The 19,415-nt window shown below is 38.1% G+C and overlaps 1 protein-coding gene across 2 annotated transcripts in view; it reads right to left on the reverse strand.

Moving 5' to 3' along the window:
• Positions 1 to 9,510: 9,510 nt before the first annotated feature.
• Positions 9,511 to 19,415, reverse strand: part of Cenpi (centromere protein I) — a 109,200-nt gene continuing 99,295 nt past the window's right edge. For both annotated transcript variants that reach the window (XM_008848335.3, XM_029553655.1), the window contains exons 20-21: positions 12,764 to 12,805; positions 9,511 to 12,197 (exon numbers count right to left, since the gene is read on the reverse strand). In XM_008848335.3, coding sequence (XP_008846557.2) covers positions 12,090 to 12,197; positions 12,764 to 12,805 — 150 coding nt within the window. In that variant the 3' untranslated portion in view covers positions 9,511 to 12,089. The remainder of the gene's footprint in view (positions 12,198 to 12,763; positions 12,806 to 19,415) is intronic.

Here is a 19,415-nt window from a genome sequence, read left to right on the forward strand (position 1 = left end):
TTACCTCTTCAGAGGGGGGAATGTTGGAGGGGAGGGAGTGGGCATGGATTTGATCAAAATACCTTATATACATGTATGAAATTCTCAACAAAATTTTGCAAAAAATGAAAATAAAAATAAAAAACAAAGAAAAAAACCAAACCAAAAGAAACCTAATAATCAAAAAAACAAATTAAAGGGCTGGAACATTGGCTCAGCAGTTCAGAGCATTGGCTGCTCATGCAGAGGACACAAGTTCAGTTCTTAGCACCCACATGGAGGCTAACAATTGTATCTAATTCCAGTTCCAGGGGATCTGACTCCCTCTTCTGACTTCTGTGGGCATTGCACAACATGGGTGCACTTACACACATGCAGGCAATACACATACACATAAAATAAAAATAAGAAAATATTTTTAAAAAATACAAATTATGGGGCTGGAGAGATGTCTCAGTGGTTAAGATCACTGACTACTCTTGCAGAAGACCCAGGTTTGAAGCCCAGCACCCACACGGCAGCTAACAACTGTACATAACTCCAGTTCCAGGGGATCTGACAGTCTCTTCTTTCCTCCGTGAGCACTGTATGACACAGTGCACCTACATACATGCAGGCAATACATGCATACAGATAAAATAAAAAATAAAATATTATTAAAAACACAAATTATGAGGTGTTTAAGAAGTCAAAATTAAACCCACTGGAAAAAGAAGTAACATTTAAAAACTTGAACACACGAAAACTGCATGTGCAGTCTGATTACATTGCAAAACTGAGGCATCTCCATGAAGTCATGGCAAAAATGCTGAACAAAATGCAAAATAATGTGACAGTGAAAAGCAGCCATACTTCACTGAGGTGAAGCTGAAGTACAGGAAGAATGCTGCGGACTACCAGTCTTCAGGAATGTTTGAGGATGCCAAGGGTTCCCCTCAAGTTATCCTGCAAAGGGTGAAAGGGGGGAGGGAGGAGAAGGAGGGGGAAAATGGAAGAGGAGGAGGAATTTTAAAACTCAAAAAATCAAACCAACGCAATGTTCAGATGGCAAGGAAAACTCTTAAGCTCTAGGCTAAGGGGCTGCAGATGCAGCTCACGTGATAGAGTGCTTAGCTGGCATGCTCAAGGCCCGGGGTTCCACCCCCAGCACTGCATAAATTGGGCATGGTGGTACACATCTATAATCCTAGCACTCTATAGGTGGGGACAGGATGATCAGGAGTTTCTGGTCATCCGTGGCTACCTAGTGAGTTTGGCGACAGTCTGGGATATAAGATACTCTTAAAAAAAAAAAAAGTTCCAGGCTAAGAAAAGATCCCGTAGTTACCAAATAAGGTTTGTTTGTTTTAATGGATAAATTATAAAATAATCTTATTTTTTTTGACATTACAGTTGTTACAGAACAAACACATACATAATTTCTTCAAATCTACTTCCAAACTCCATTTTCCAACTGGGAGCAGGCATAAATAATACTTTCTTGAGGCTGGGAAGAAGGCTCCGTGGGTCAAGTACTTGCCATTCAAGCATGAGGACTAGAATAAGGCTTTTAAGAAAAATGACTTATGCTGGGCGCGGTGGTGGCGCATGTCTTTAGTCCCAGCACTTGGGAAGCAGAGGCAGGTGGAGCTCTGTAAGTTTGAGGCGAGCCTGGTCTACATAGCAAGTTTCAGGCCAGTTAGGGATACAGGGAGACCCTGTCTCAAAAAGACCAAAAAAGAAGGAAAAAAAAAAGCTGACTTACAATGTTAGTATTTTTTTATTTTATCTGTATGCGTGCATTGCCTGCATGTAGGTAAGTGCACCCCTGTCGTGCAATGCCGCGGCGGACAGAAGAGGCTGTCAGATCCCCTGGAACTGGAGTTATAGACAATTGTTAGCTGCCATGTGGGTGCTGGGATTCAAACCCAGGTCTTCTGCAAGAACAACCAGAGTTCTTAACTGCTGAGCCATCTCTCCAGCCCCAATGTTAGTATTTTTAAGAGTAGATCAGTCTTACAAAGGCTCAATTCCTCCTTGGGCCCAAGTAACTTTTTTATTACTGCAACAAAATGCCTTAAAAAAGATCCTGCATGGGGAGCTGGGAGTACAATTCTAATTTCCTGTCCTTCCTAAATTCAGAGTGATCCCCTTTTGTTTGAAAATGAATTTAGGTGAAAGAGCTTAAAGATTCCTGGCCCATGACTTATAAGGGTTGGACAGTGCAATGGATTAAATATGAAATTCCTACCCCCTCCAGGCTCATGTATTGAGCATTTGGTTCTTGATGGGTAGTACTACCTTGTTATAGTAAAACTTCAGGAGGTGTGTGGGCAACTGGAGGAAGTAGGTCACTGGGGTCATGCCTTTAAAGGTTATATCCTGGGCTGCCTCCTTCTGTGCTTCCTGTCCACCATAAGGTGAGCAGCATCTGTCATGTTCCCCTCCATATTCTACCCTGCCACATGCCTAGAATCAAAGCAGTCAAGGACCAAAACTTCTGAAACTATGAGTAAAAGAAATCTTGTCGTGTTCATATATGGTAACACCTTCCTCAGAAGAAGTGTTTATGTCAATCCTTGGTCCATTTCTTATTTTTATTATTTTTTTAAATCATTGAGTTATGGTAGTTCTTACATATATTCTGAATAACAGATTTTACCAGCTATGTGATTTCTAATTATTTTCCATCTTGAGTTTCCATTTCACAGGTGTGGACTTGTTTTTATTTGTTCAGGCCTAGCTTCATTTCGCTTTCTTAATGGTGTCATTAGAGGCACAGAATTTTTTATTTTATCTTTTTTGTGTCTTTTTGAGACAGCTCTCCCTGTAAGCCCCAGCTGGTCTGGAATTCACTATGTAGATCAGGCTAGCCTCAAACTCACAAAGTTCTGCCTCCTTCTGCCTCCCAAGTGCACAGATTAAAGGCATGTGCCACCACACCCAGCCTAAAAGTTTTTAATTTTAATGTTCGTTTTTCATTTATTGTGTGTACCTGTTTCCATAACTAAGAAATCACTGCTTAATCTACTATCATGAAGATTTATGCATATTTTTTGTCTAGGAGTCTAATAGTTTTAGATCTTGCATTTAGGTTTAATTCTTATTTTGAGCTAATTTTTGCATATCCCTAACATGATATAGAAATCACACCAGAACCTTCTGCATTCGGATATTCAGCTATTCCAGTACCGTTTGTTGAAAAGACTCTTCTTTTCCCCTATTACACTTTTGTGGCAACCATGTTGCAAAATCACATTGTCCCAAACATGTATGTGCATTTCTGAATTCTCAATTCTATTTCACTGATCTATTCTTTTTCATTTTTATCTCTCTCCCTTCCTCCCCCCCACCCCCCGCCGCCTCCGCGTGCACACAAGCATACAGTTGACTTCAGAGGTCAGAAAAAGAGGTCAGATCCCCTGGAACTGGAGTTACAGGCAGTTGTGACCCACCCAATGTGAGTGCTGGAAACCAAACTCAGGTCCTATGCAAGAGCAGCAAGCACTCCTTATTGCTGAACCATCTCTCCAGCCCAGATCTATATGTGTTCTCACACCAATACCACACTGTATCTTTGTAGTAAGCTTTGAAATCAAGGAATGTGAGTCCTATTTTATGGGACTCATTTTCTTTCAATATTATTTCGATTATTCAGAGTTCTTTGCACGTCTATCTGAAACTTTTTGTTAGCTTACAAAGAGAACTAGGATTCATTTTGTTTTTTTTCAAACAAGTTTGTTTTTACTGTTTCTCTTCCCTTCTTCCCTGCCCCCACTTTCTCCCTTGTTCCCTCCTACCCCAGGAGCCCCCTTTCCCCCTTCCCCACTTCTCAACACCTCTTGTTCTTTCACATGGTCTCCTATTTGAATTTTAAAATAATCAGTTTGTTGACTTCTGTAAATGTCAGCTGGTACTTTGACAAAGACTGTATTAAAATTATACACCATCTTGCTGAATATTGCTACCTTAAGTATATTCAGTCTTCTAGGTGAATATGGAATGCCTCTGCATTTATTAAATCATCTTTACTTTTAAAAGGTTTTGGGTTGGAGAGATGCCTCAGGGGTTAACACTGGTTGTTCTTGCAGAAGACCTGGGTTTGAATCCCAGCACCCACTTGGCAGCTAACAATTGTCCATAACTCCAGTTCCAGGGGATCTGACAGCCTCTTCTGTCCTCTGGGGCCATTGCACAACACGGGTGCACTTACCTACATGCAGACATGATGCTCATACACATAAAAATAATATTTTTAAAAAGGTTTCAATACTTTTTATTTTTATGTGTGCAAGTGTTTTACCTGCATATATGCAAGTACTTCATGTGCATGCAGTGCCTGCAGAGGCCAGAAGAGGGCGTCAGATCCCCTAGAACTGGAGTTACAGAGGGTTGTTAGCATCACAGGGGTGCTAGCAACTGAATCTAGGTCCTCTTCAAGAGTAGCCAGTGTTCTTAACTACTGAGAAATCTCTCCAGACCCTCATCTTTACTTTCTAAGAGAACATTTTGACAGGATATATTAACTGATTTTTGGATTTTAGATGAACCTGACATCCCTGGGGTAAATCCCAATTTATCATGGTATATAATTAATCCTTCTTATATTGTATATTATTAGATTTGATTTGCTAGTATTTCCTTTAGCTTCTTGGATGTACAGACTGCATCAAGTTTAGGACATTGTTAGTCACTATTTCAATTTTTTTCTTTCCTTTTCTCTCCTCTTAGGCGAGTATTTAATGGTGTCCCACATTTCTTTACAGCTTTATTTTATTTTACTCTTTTTCAAGTCCAGGATTTCCATTATTGTCAATGGCAATGGTATCTTTGCTCACCCTATCCTTCACTGATATATTCATTCTCATCAAACATTCCTTTTCTTAAACATAGCTTCTTTTAGATCTTTGGAAATATTTCTAATAGTTGCTTTGAAGTTCTCTTTCAGTAAATTCACATCTGGTCTTCCTTACAGATTATTCCTATTTTTTTCAGGTATGTGGATCACATGTGATCCTCTTTCCATGTCTCCCAGCATTTTGCTGAACTAAGCACCAGATATTATATTGTAGCAACTGTGGGTACTGATTCTCTCTCGGCATGTTACTGTTTCTTTATTTACTTATTGGTAACTTGGCCAGACTAATTCTGTGAAGCCTGTTCCCATAGTGAGTAGTTTCTAATGTCTCTGTTTAGCATTTACTTTAAAATTTTTATTTTAATTTGTGTGTATGAGTGTTATGCCTACATGTATGTAAGTGCACCCATGTCATGGACTGCCTGCAGGGTACAGAAGAGTATTGTGGATTCCCTGGAACTGGAGTTAGAGACAATTGTTAGCCATCATGTGGGTGCTGGGATTCAAACCCAGGTCCTCTGCAAGAACAGCCAGTGCCCTTAACCACTGAGCCATCTCTCCAGTCCTGTTTATATTTTTTGCAATATATATTTTTATTGAATTTTGTGCATTTCATACATCTTAATCATATTTAGACCTCCCTCCCTTCCCCATTTGATTTCATGCATTGTCATATATGTTAAGGCCTATCAAGTCAAGTTTGTGTACCCAGATGGCCCTCGGTAATGAATTCATCCACTGGAGCCTGGCCAGCCTATCTGGTGTTTACTTGTTTTTATCTTTAAGACTCTGACTTCCTAAGGGTTACCAATGGATTGGTAGTTTAGCAGTTAGCCAATGATTATCAGATTGTATTTAAGCCTCCTGAAACACCAAGGTTTCCATTCTTCATGGTTTATTCCACGTAGCTTGGAGACTGCTTTCACACTTCAGGCAGTTTACAAGTTTGCCCCACATTTAGTCAGGAACTAATACCGAAACACTTCCCTTTTCTGTTGCTTCTCAGAGAGTGCAGCCTCATGTATTCACATTCTGCCCTATCACCAGGTACAGCAGCGATTTCAGCGCAGCCTCCTTTGCTGTTGCTTTCTCTGTTCTCTCCATTAAACTTCTGGCTGGTCATCTACTGCTGCTATACTAAGGCTATTAGACTTCACAGATGGTTGGCTGGTTAGTCTACTGTTCTGAGCAATTCTCAGAGGCATAATTAGCTCCACACTTCAAATAAAATCGGGCCCCTCAGGCAGGGCCAGGATCTGGTCAGCATGAAGCTAGCTCTGAACCTCTCCTTGGCAGAACCTTTATATCATGGCGCTGTATCTTGGGAAATGGTATAGCTATGACACAACTGCCAAATATCCTGGAACATATCTTCCACAATACCTCTCTGCAATAGAGAATTGGTGGGGAAAAGGGTGCAGCCTTTAGCTCAGATGTTGTGGCCTCCCGGTACTGTTATTGAGCTCTGCAGATTTTGAATAAATGATTCCCAATGTGTTGTAAGTCACTCTCCAGGGGCCTCAAATGAATGCTTCTACTAATTTTGACTAAAGAAAGAAATATTTCTGTGGGGAGAAATTCCATGAAGCTCTTTGCATGTTGCGTCATCCTGACAGGCTCTTCACTGTAGCTTTCAAGACTGTACTTATCCTAGTCCACAAAGCCAATTATTATTATCTTTTGAGACACAGTCTCACCATGTAGTCCTGGATGGCTTGGAGCTTGCTACATAGATCACACTAGCCTGGAACTTGTGATGATCCTCCTGCTTCAGCTTCCTGATTGCTGCAATTACAAGTGTGCACCTTCACATCCAGCTCCCAAAGCCAATTATAAAGAGAAAATGGTTCGTTTCTAATTTTAACAAGCTTGAATTAACAGCCAATTTAAAAATTTATATACTCCTTTCTCCCTCATTATCCTAAGAGAGAAAGCTGCCTACAAAGAGGTAAAAGTATAACATACAAAAAAATCACTCTTGTTCAATTTCAAAAATGAAGCAATGTCATCGTATTAGGGCTAGAATACTCATGAAATGCCCGGATATCAATCTATCAAATAGATGCTCACTCAGTCATATCTTCTCCACTTTGTTCAGAAAGGTCAGGAAGCCTGTTCACCCACAAAGGTAAATCACAGAAAATGCCAGTTACCTCAGTAAGCTACTACCTTCTGGCACAGTCTTCAATTACATCTCTCTAAGTTATACTTTGATTAGATATACTTGAAAAGCATAACCATTTCTATCTTCATTTGCTGTTTGGATTCATGTATGTCTTTTTTTTTTTTTTTTTTTTTTTTTTTTTTTTAAAAAGGATCTTATAACAAAAAAAGGCACACATTTTTTATATACCACGAAGAACACAAACACCTCTCTCTCCCCCCGAGTCTCATATAACACAGACTGGCAAACTTGTTATATAGCCGAAGATGACCATGAACTCCTGATGCTCCCTCCCACCTGCACCTCCTCAGTGCTGGAATTACAGGGGTGTACCACCTCACCCTTTGGATTTTAAATCAGATTTTATGGATTTTTTTAAAAAATCATTTTATATGCCAAACCCTGGAAAGACAGATATTGAAAGATAAATTTTACTAACGAGGAAACCTGGAGGCAAAGCAGATAACTGGTTTCCCATGGTTCTACATTCACTAATGAAATATGCCAGAGCAATAGACACTGATAGCTAACCCTAAACTTTGTGCACTAAATCTAGTTAGACATGCAAATGTTTTTCCTGACAAGCTAAATAAATGTATTTTCCTCTTAAATACTGAAAAGTGGACTTTAAGGGCTGGAGAGATGGTTCAGCAGTTAAGAGCAGGAGCTGCTCTTGCAGAGGACCTGGGTTCAATTCCCAGCACCCACATAACAGCTAACAACTGCCTGTAACTCTAGTTCTATGGGATCCAATGCCTTTTTCTGGCCTCCGTGGGCTTTGCACGACACAATTGCAGTTAGATACATATAGGCAAAACACCCACACGCATAAAATAAAAACAAATGAATCAAAATAAATTTTCAAGTGGACTTTTAATTCAAATGAACTATTAGGTTCCTTGGAAAGGCGTCTTATTAGAAAATAATGCATTTGCAAATTGAATCAACAATATACTATATCAAAACTTTACCTTTAGGGGCTGGAGAGATGGCTCAGTGGTTAAGAGCACTGACTGCTCTTGCAGAGGATCTGGGTTTGATTCCCAGCACCCACATGGCAGCTACGAACCATCCTTAACTCCAGTTCCAGGGGAATCTGACGCCCTCTTCTGTCCTCTGCAGCATTGCACGACATGGGTGCACTCACATACATGCAGGCAATACACTAGTACACATAAAATTAAAAGAATAAATATTTTTTTAAAAACTTTATCTTTGTTAGAAACAGAATTTTTTCAAGTATACCCTCTCTATATTAAGCAACTTAGTAATTTAAATAAAAAGGCATCAATCAAAAAAGACACCTTAAAAATATAATATAGACACAGGCAGCTGATCAATTACTCATATGAACTCACAACAATGATGACAGCATGGGCAAGTCCCATGTAAACTCAAGCCAAACAAATCCCAGCATAGACATGGGGAACTCAGTAAAAAAAAAAAAACAAAAAACCTCACCCTACTGGAGAAGTATTGGCAACCAATGGCTGCTAGGAGGGGGCAAGTCAGTCTCTTTAAGGTAAAACTCTTGGTAGGTTGACCAAGCTCCAGTGGATGGATCCGCACCAAAGGGCATTTGGGGACACAAATTTGACTCTATAGGCATATAAATATATATTAGAGTAGATGAATTGGGTGAGGGATAGTAAGGGGACACAGAAAGTGGAGGACAGCTAAATATGATCAAAATATATTGTATGAAATTCACAAAAATAAAATTATAAAAACAAAACAAAATTTACCTTTTTGTAGATCGAGGCCAGCCTGGTCTATATAGTGAGCTCCAGGCCAGCTGGAGCTACAGGAAGATCAACCCCAAGACTAAGAGGAAAGAAAATATCTGATACAAAGGAAGACCAAATGTTAGAAATCTAATAGCAATATTAGTATTGAACATTACTAAAGTCAATAATTATTATAATGCCAACAATTTTAAATGAACACTGGATAAAGAAAGTATTCTGTGTACTTATAGTAACAAGCCACATTTTTTTCAGTTATCTTTTGCACCAAAGCAAAATAATAATTGTTGATACATTTTTAGTTTTACCATGGAAAGTCTTCAAAATTTTCAAATAACTAGATTTGGTTTATTTGTGTAATTATATCTAACCTTACGTGGATTAAAGGATTGACCAAGGTAAAGAAAGGCCAAAAAGAACAAAAATACAAACCCTAAGGAAAAATATTTTTCCTTCCTGGAACAAATTCTATTTTTGAAAAGTTTCTTTAATGACCTGATGATTGTTAGGTATTCATTTCATGGAAAATAACATGAAAAATCAACAAACCAGTTCTCAAAATTGGAAGCTCTACATAGGACTATAAGGATCAAAGCATCGTGTTCTGAAAGACACTTGGAAAGTTACTTGGAGTAATTACTTGAAAACAAAGAAAAATCTCACAGTGATAAAGGCCACTCAGTGGTGAAGTTATCACCTTTACTTCGAAGTAACTAAAAACCTTCTTTTGTCCAGGTACACAGTAACATTCCACATCATTAGATACTCCTTTTTTAGGACTAAGATTTCAGATTTTATTGTTTCTCTTAAAAACATTAGTTGACACATAAGTGTACATATTTATGGGGTTCAAGATGGTATTTTAACATATGTACAATGTTCAATGATCAGAGCACAGTAAATGGCATATATATCAATTCTCAACATTTATCATTTCTTTGTGTTGGGGAACATTTAAATCTTCTCTATTAGCAATTTTGAAATATGCAATTAAATGTTGACAATCATAGTAACCATATGAAGCTACAGAATGCTAGATGCTTTTCCTCCTATCCCACTGCACCTGTGTAACTGGTAGCTATTTCTCCCAACCCACTCCCTCTCTCCCACCCTGCTCCCATTCTTCCCAGCTTTTGGTAACCACTATTCTCTTTACTTCTGAGGTCAGCTTCTTAAACTTCTGCATGTTGTTAACATGTGGAAATACTCCCTCCTTTTTGAAATACTATCTTCACCTGGCTTCCAGCATCTCAGACTCCTGATTGTTCTTGTAGTTCACCAGCAAGTCTTTCTCCAACTTTTACTGGTTCCTCCTCTTCTCCCTTACTTCTTAATGTTCTCATGTGCTAGAGCTTGATCTTTGCCACCTTCACTATTTTAACTATACCCCATGATTTCACTTAATGGCATAGCTATTCCCGGATGACTCTCCAATTAATTTACACTATATGATCTCATCCAACGCTATGATTATTCCCTGATGACTTCCAAATTAATTTTTCTAGTTCTAAATTACACCGTGAAGTTTGTCTATTCAGCATCTCCAACCTAACACAGACAAAATAAAAACTGATTTCATGCTTCTTCGTGTCTCCTCTTCTAGCATCTCCTCATCTGTGTATCTCAGAATTCACCCAGTTGTTCAGGTCAAAAATCTAGGAGTCATCTTTTACTCCTTTCTTTCCTCTTCCTCAAACCCATGCTACCAGTAGGTTTTAAATTCTTTACCTTCAAAATAGAACCTGTATCCAGCCTCTAACCACCTCCCTATACCCACATTTGTTTAATACTGATGCTTAGAACACTCTAGTAACCTGGCTAGCCTCTGCTTTTCCCCTCCATCCTCTTCAGTCTAACCTTCACACCAAAGCTCTGTATTTCACAAAGTCAGGTCAAATGATGTCATTCATCTTCTCAATCTCTCCAAATGACTTCCACTGACACATATATGTCAAGCTACAAGGATATGTAGTGAACCATTCTCCGCCCTTCTTCCTATTTACTTTCTTTCCATTCTTCTCTCTTAATCACTATATTGTAGATTTACTGGCTCCTGGGCCACTTCACAAACATGCTATACAAATTAATTTCCCATCCTTTTTACCTGCCTTTACCTGTGCTCAGAATGCTCGGTTCCCAAATGGTCACATTGTTCCTATGCTTACTTCATTAGGGTCTCTGCCTATGTCAACTCCTCAAACAGGCTTTCCCTAACCACTTTATCTACAGCAGCAACCCTCTCCACATTCTGTTCCAAATTTTTGCTTTTTATTCATAGTGCCTGATATATCTGTACTATTAATGTCTGTCAACTGCACTGCAATGTAAAGCTCATAAAAGCATACTTTGCATCAGTCATAACTGTATAACCAGTGTAGAGAAGGACCTGTCACACAGTAAAGAAGTGGATAAATATTACTGAATCAAAGAATAGATGAGTGAGATTGTCTGAACACTATCAATAATACAGGTTTTGTTTCAATAGAAAAAGAACTACTTTACCTTAAAAGACAAGTTGAGCTTCATTCCACTAAAGCAATGTGAATTTATTAAAAGGAACATATTCAGTAGTAGTGAAACACAGTTTCATAATGAATTGCCAGCAAAATATCCTATCTGCTAAGGATTTTTAAAAAGCTTCAGAATTACTTCTGAAAGCAAAGTGGCAATTAATTTACTTAGGCCTGGTCACAAAAACCTGAATACATACATACATACATACACACATACATATACATATACACTCAAACAATATAAAATGGTTTCAAGAAATAAAACCAATAAAAAGAGAAATGTCTTCATCCTTTCCCCCTTCCTTCCCTCATAAAATTGCTATCAGTGAAGACCAAGAACATCATGAGCTTCTCAAGCTCTTCAGTCATTCGTGCTGCATCTTAATAACTTGGTGCTGCTGGTAGTGTTAATGTAAGAAAAACTGGCACTATCCCAAGAGATTTCAGAAGTAGCAGAGTATCTTGCATGAATACGCCTGTGGAGTAGGTATTGCTGTATATGACTTGTTCTCTTCTACTAATATAGTACACAAAAATGTAAAAAGAAATCCCACTACAAAGTAGATGTGTTTCTTCACATATAATTCAGTGAAGGCAGAGTTTAGCGATGAAGAGGTCATTTTTCAACCGTAGGCTAAAGATCTCTATTCTGCAAAATAAGTTAAGCACACCAAGGCTCTCCTGAGCCATGGACAGAAGGCCAGTCTGAGTACTCCTTGAAGATGGCAGTCTGTATGTGAAATGATATTGAAACTCAAGTTGAGCTATTTGACCTCTCCAGCAATTAGGAATTTAGCCCAGCATGCCCAGTTTGTTTATGTCAACATTCTTCCAGTGTTCACCGTTGTGGTCTATGACTGGGAGACAGAAGAACAACGGATACTACTTGTTCTGAAAAGTTTCAAGCCTTGAAAACCCTCTGAAAATAAATAGTCCAAATAGCAGTTCCATTTCTTCCCCTGCAGGCACAGAAAAAGGAAAATTACTTACTGAGTATGTAATACTTATTCCCTTTCTTTCCCTAGAAAAGTTCCAACATCCTGGATACATATGGCAAGATTAGCTCAGAAGGGCTAGGCTCATAATTAGAACTAAACCAGTAAGTTAGCCCAAGGGCTAAAAATTGCTTTCATTATATTGGCAAAAACAAAAACACCTTCATCTGAGCAAAGTACTATGCAAAGGAAATGTGCCACCATTATAGGAGTGGTTTCTATAATAATGAGATGACTGTACACTGTTGTTAAATTAGTCTTACTACAGTCACACTTTAGATTCATACAACTTTACATTACATGAGACAATGAACGATTACAACACCAAGAGTCAAACTATGAAGGGTTATATCCTAGAGAAGAACGAAGGTTTATCCCAACAAATCTGGACAAAAGTCACTTGTCTGAACTAAGGTCAACACTGCACTTTGAAGAGGCAGCAGGCCTAAAACTAGGAAAAAGTAGAGGCATACAATCTTTCAACTAAGTTATATCAAATCCCTAACCATGATGAAAATAAATTTATTTACCCGAATAGAGCTCATGCTTATTGTCCTTTCTTCTGGGCTTTCCTTAAAAAAAACACAAAACAAAAAGGATGTGGGCAGTCATAGAGGTAAAAATATTAAGTTAGCAAAAATCATCAAATAACGACCATAGCTCTTCTCTCTCCGACTCATCTTGCTAAGTTCTACTCCAACCATTACACTTGGATTCCTCTGGAACAAAGACTCATTATAACCCCCTATGCTTCCTTCTTCCTGAAAGTATAAATAGAGGAGAAATAAAGGCATAGCAGATGGTGAGCACCTAAGTTTACCTAGCCTATGTCATACTCCTTAATTCTGTACTTTATCACTAGAGATGAAAGATGTTAAGGAAGATCTTTTTCCCCTGAGGAATGTGAAGCTTGACTTGCACCTTACAGGACAGAGATAAGTTTTCAAAACATTTCTTATTGATACTCTGGATTTCATTGGCGTTTAATGTAATAACTCCCTGCTCACCTCCAATTTCATTAACTTCAGTCTTCTCTTTCTTTTGGTAAATTTGGCTACAGCTTTGTCAATCAATTTCAAATAATCAGCTCTTTGACCAATTCTCTGTATTGTTCTTTTAGTCTCTAATTCATTGATTTCTGCCCTAATCTTTATTACTCCTTGCCATGTATTTGGGTTTGGCTTCTCCTTGTTATTCTAGAGCCTTGAGATGCATTATTACTTTATTTATTTGAGATCACTATGATTGTTAGTGTAAACACTTATAGCTATAAAGTTTCCTCTTAGAAATGCATAGCTGTATCCCAAAGGATCTGCTATTTTGTGCTATCATTTTTGACACTAAGAATTTATTAACTTCTCCCCTAATTTCCTTCATGACCCCTGTTCATCCAAAAATGGAAAGATGGCTCAGCAGTTAAGAGTACTGGCTGCTCTGGCAGAGAACTCAGGTTGTTTCCAACACCCATGTGGTCGCTAACAACCATCCTTAACTCCAGTTCCACAGGATCTAAAGCCCTTTTCTGGCCTCCTCTGTGGGCATTGCATGACACAGGTGCACTTGCATGCATGCAGGCAATACGCTCATACCAAAAAAAAAAAGAATAAAAATTTTTTAAATGTATTGTTCAATCTCTAAGTATTTGTATATTTTCTCTTACTGTTGATCTCTAGTCTGATTCCAATACGTTCTAATAAGATAAAAAGAATTACTTTAATTTTTAGTTCTTGTTAAGGCTTACTTTGAAAACTATATTTCCAAATGCAGAATTAAATTAGATCCATTTATCTCATCCAGCACAAAATCAATTCAAATGGAACAAAGACCTCAGTTTAACACCTGAAACTCTGAAAGTGCTAAAGACAAAACACTTCAAGATATAGGCATAGGCCCAAACTTTCCAAAAGGATTCCAAGAACTGACAAATGGGATTGCATGTAATTAAAAAGCATTTGCAACCGGGCATGGTGGCGCACGCCTTTAATCCTAGTGGGAGGCGATCCACGTCTCTCTCTGCCTCCCCAGTACTGGGACTGCAAGTACACACCTGGATTTTTTTGTGGGTTTTTTTTTGTGTTTTAATGATCAAACTCAGATCTCATGCTTGCCTTGCAAGTACTTTACCAAATTTGCCATCTCTTCAGCCCTAGATCCTAGATTTTAATTTTTATATGTATGAATATATGTGGGGGGATAAGTCATGAAACTAGAAAGGGGCCCATGAGTGGGCAAAAGGAGCTGTTAAGAAGGGGGAAAAGAAGGAAAAGACGACAAGAGAATACATGTGACAGGAAAGTGGAATGGGAGATACTAAGGAGAGGAAGGCAGAGAAATGAGGGACCAGAGGGATGAGAAAAGCAATAGGGTTGAAGGATCAACAAAAGGAATATATGAAAATGTGACAATGAAGCCTAAGATTTTTGAATGCTAATTTAAAAAATAAACACCAAGAAGCGATAAAGAAGAAGTCTGGTGAAGTGGGTGGTATTAGGAGCAGATTCTCCATAGCTGTCTCTCAATCTTTACTTATATATTCCTTGGCTATAAATATCACCATATTTCACTGAATCTAAGATCCACTAATTCTCAGAGACAATACTCTTACATACCACAAACAGAAAATTCTGCATATTAGACTCTTACAATGCCTTTTCTGTTTGGCTTTTGTTTTGTTTTTATGGTGCTAGGAATCAAATTCAGGGGCCTTGCACATGCTAGGCAAGTACTCTACCACAGAGCTACATCTCCAGCCCCAGAATGCTTTTTAATACTTAGAATTTTTATTTTATAATACTGAAAGAGTTGGTTCACGTATAGGCATATTTTTATCACATATAAGTTATATAAACATACGACAGTATGGATAAACAAATTGACAAAAGCATTTTTGTGCCACAGCATTGACAATGAAGCATTTCTTATAAGATCTAAAAGTTACTAGTGCCAGTGTCCCAAGTATGCAAAGGTAATGACTATTGACCCTCATTAGCCACATTTTGCTTATCTACAAACTCAATCTAGAATAAAAAGACATTTGGAAAAAAAAATACAGACAATTCCAAAAGGCAACACCTGAATCCCTGTGTGCTGAGCAGTATGCTGCATCTATGTGAGTCAGCAACGTGAAGGCATACCCTGCTGTCACTCCTTCCCCACTGCACTTTTTGACCACTGTTCACCTAGCGTTTTGTGTAATATTACAAGGCACAATGATTTGTCCATAGTGAACATAAACAGACTGGGTTTTGTCATTATTCCCTAAACAATCTAATATAACAACTAGAATTTACACTGTTCTAAATATTTAAGTATTTAAGAGATGGCTGGTATTTAAGTAATTATATAATAAGTATACTGTATCGCCTAAGTGATTTAGAGTTGACGTAGTACAGGAAGTCTCCAACTTAATGATGGTTCAACTTAAGCTCAACGTTATGATGAACCAATGGGATGTAGTCGCATTCTAAGTCAAGGAATATCTGTATACAATAGGAAATACATAGGTAATATGCAAATGCTACATTATTTGGTGTGAGACTTCAGCATCTACGGATCTTGTTACGTACAGGGTATCCGGGAGAAATTCTCCTGACAATACCAAGCATCGAACAGATTTTTGGCTCCTGCATCAGGAATGTTCATAGCATATATGGTTCACTGCTTCTCTTCTCCGTTCTCCCACTTTTTTTGAGGGCTAAAACAGTGTTCCAGAAGCTGGAGAGATGGCTCAGTGGTTAAGAGCACTGGTTGCTCTCGCAGAAGACCCAGGTTCAGTTCCCAGCTCCCACAGGGCAGCTAGCAACTATCTGTAATTCCAGTTCCAGGAGATCCTAGGTCCTCTTCTGGCTTCCACAGGCATTGCAAACATGTGGTACACTTACATACATGCAGGCAAAACACTTGTACACATAAAATAAAAATAAATAAACCAAAAAAAGTGTTCCATCCTGTCTCTAGGATTTTTTTCCCCAAGCTGCTGCCATGCATGCTGCCCACTCTGACTCTGCAATGTACATGCTCTGTACATGCTCAAACAGCAAGTGGAAGCTACATCATGATGGCTACCTAACTGGAAATGATCACAAGTTGTATCATGGGTCCTGAGATGTGAAGTTAATAAATGTAGTTTGGGAACAGACGAAATGGAGTATATGCTGATTTACACCGTATTAATTTCATTTCTTGAGCTCAAACCTTTCTCCTGTGCTTCAAGCTCCTATTTCAAACTGTCTTTCTAACAGTTTAGTCTTAGATGTCTACTGTCACTCAAATTTAAATAGATCAAAACATAACTAAATTCTCTACTTGTCCTCCCCCATAAACAAGAATATTTCTTCAGGTATTTCAACAGAATTCCTCTTATGAATACATGGAATCATCATCAACCCAAACAAAAGTCCTTTTCTCATTCCTACTTCCAATCAAACTATCATCAGTATTCCTGGGTCTTCTAAATGTACCTCAAAGCATTCCATTTCTATTCATCTCCATTGTCACCACTTACACAAAAATCACTTCCAGGATCTCATCTATAGTCCAGTAATTCTCCTGACTGGTGTCCCTGTTTCTACTCAGGCCTTGAATGCACAATCTTATCTCAGTCTGGTAAGAGCTTGGATCACAAGTGTGCACCACTGTGCCCAGTGTACTGTATTAATTTTAAAGTCTTGTGTTTCCCAAACTATACACAAACAATATCAATAACAAAAATGGCAATTTCATATTTCCCAAATGTACTCTATCCTGCTAAAATTTCACCTTTCTTAGACAGACAGTCTCTGCCCCGCAAGTGCTAGGATTACAAGTGTGTCCCACCATACCCAATCTTAAGACATTTTAAAAACCATTTTCTGGTTTAAAATAATATATTAATTACTAGCCCTTTAAAGTTTGCTTGCCTGTGTTCAAGATCACAATATTAACTACTCCAGAGATTGAATATTGTAACTAAGTCTCTCACACATGCTTTATCTCTCAAGATAAAAAAGACAACTGACAGGAAAATCATTTCTATTTTACCTATGATTCATTACATGCTTTTCCAACTAGGAATTATAGAAAACGAAAATGTACTGACAGAGTGTAGAAATTGACATCCATTAATTGTTAGTGGGACTATAAGATGGTGTAAGTTCTACTAAAAGAAAGTTAGGGAGCTGGAGAGATGGCTCAGCAGTTAAGAGGACCAGGGTTCGATTCACAACACTCACATGGTGGCTAACAACTGTTCTAACTCCAGTTCCAGAGGATTCAATGCCCTCTTCTGACCCCCTCAGGCATTGCACAACACAGGTACACTTACTCATACACATTAAATAAAAATAATAAATGAAATATAAAAAAGAAAGTTAACAATACACTTAAATCTTAAACTATATACCCTTGAGAGACTGCCAGAGTGCCTGTTCTGGCCTCCCTCTGGCACATGGGCTGAGAACTCAGCTGACCGCTTGAAAGTCCCAAAATCGGCCCTCCCTTAGGGAACGCCCCAAATTTTGCCCTGAATTCTCACTAGTAGGGGTCCAAACCTTAGAAGGAACCCTGAGTGTACCTGACTAGAACCTGACTTGGGCTTCTGTGGGAGCTCATGAGTAGCTGATCTGAAGCCATCAGTTTCCTCCAAAATAAAACCTGAGAGAACCTGAAACCTGGACAAACCAGCTTTACAAAACCAATAAGAAAAGGACCAAGGCACACCAATAGCACAAACACAAGCAAACTTCAACTTAATTTTCATATCAGAATCACAAACAACAAAAGAAATTCACATGCCAAAATCACAATGAAAGAATAACATGGAAAGCCAAAACACTATGTCCCCCCCAACTTCCACCAGTCCTGTAGAAGAGTTCTACAAGGAGAAACCCCTAGAGATAACCCAGGATACAGAATTTAAAAGAACAATCACAAAAATGATCTAGGAATTCAATGAATTTAAAGAACACATGAACAAACAAATCAAAAAACTAAAAGAAGATAGGGATAAACTTCTGAATGAATTCACAAAAGAGATACATTGAAGAAAACTCAAGCAGAAAGGAAGAAGGAAGTGAAAAATTCAGTAAGTCAATTTGAAACAACAGGAGAAAGCCTCACAGCTACAGTGAATGAAATGGAAAAAAAGAATATCAACACTGGAGAATAAAGTAGAAGAATTGGACCATTCAACAAAGATTATGAAAAAAATTTAAAAACACAGGAATGGAATATGCAAGAGATGTACGATACCATCAAAAGAGCAAATCTACTATCATAGGCATAGAGGAAGGAGAAGAATTTCAGGTTAATGATATTGACCAGATCTTAAACAGGATTATAGAAGAGAATTTCCCAAAATTAAGGAGAGACATCCACATACAAATACACGAAGCACATAGAACACCAAATAGGGAGAACCAGAAAAGAAACTCACCACAGAATATCATAGTAAAAACTTTGAATGTACAGAACAAAGAGAGACTACTAAAAGCAGCAAAAGAAAAACAAGAAGTCACATATAAAGGAAAGCCCATCAGAATTACAACTGACTTAGCAATGCAGACTACAGAAGCCAGAAGAGCCTGGACCAAGGTATTTCCAATTGTAAATGACAATAGATGCCAGCCCAAAATACTCTACCCATCAAAAATATCTCTTACAATTGAGGGGAAAAGAAAAATCTTCCAAGAAAAGAATAGCATGAAAGAATACATTTCCATGAAACCAGCCTTTCGAAGAATACTTGAACCACTACAAAGAGCAGAGAGAGAAAAAAACTATACCCCACAGGCAACGAGAGAAAATAAATAAAAGTATAATTGAGGAAACACAAAATTAGACAAAACACAAACACAATCGAAATGATAGAAACAAATACACATCTTTCAATAATAACTTTAAATATTAATGGACTGAACTCTACAGTCAAAGGAAACATGTTCACAAGCTAAGTGAATTGGTTAAGAAAAAAATCCATCCTTTTGCTGTCTGCAAGAAACCCAGCTCACCTTCAAGAACAAGCACTACATTATGGTGAAAGATGGAAAAGAATATTCCAAGCAAATGGCACTAAGAAACAAGGAGGGGTTCCAATTCTAATATCTGACAAAATAGATTTCAAAGTAAAACTAATCAGAAGAGATAAGGAGGGTCACTTCATTCTGATCAAAGGAACAGTTAACCAAGAAGATATTACAATCCTGA

Source organism: Nannospalax galili, unplaced genomic scaffold, assembly GCF_000622305.1.
Source record: "Nannospalax galili isolate Female #2095 unplaced genomic scaffold, S.galili_v1.0 scaffold3, whole genome shotgun sequence".
Taxonomy (NCBI): domain Eukaryota; kingdom Metazoa; phylum Chordata; class Mammalia; order Rodentia; family Spalacidae; genus Nannospalax; species Nannospalax galili.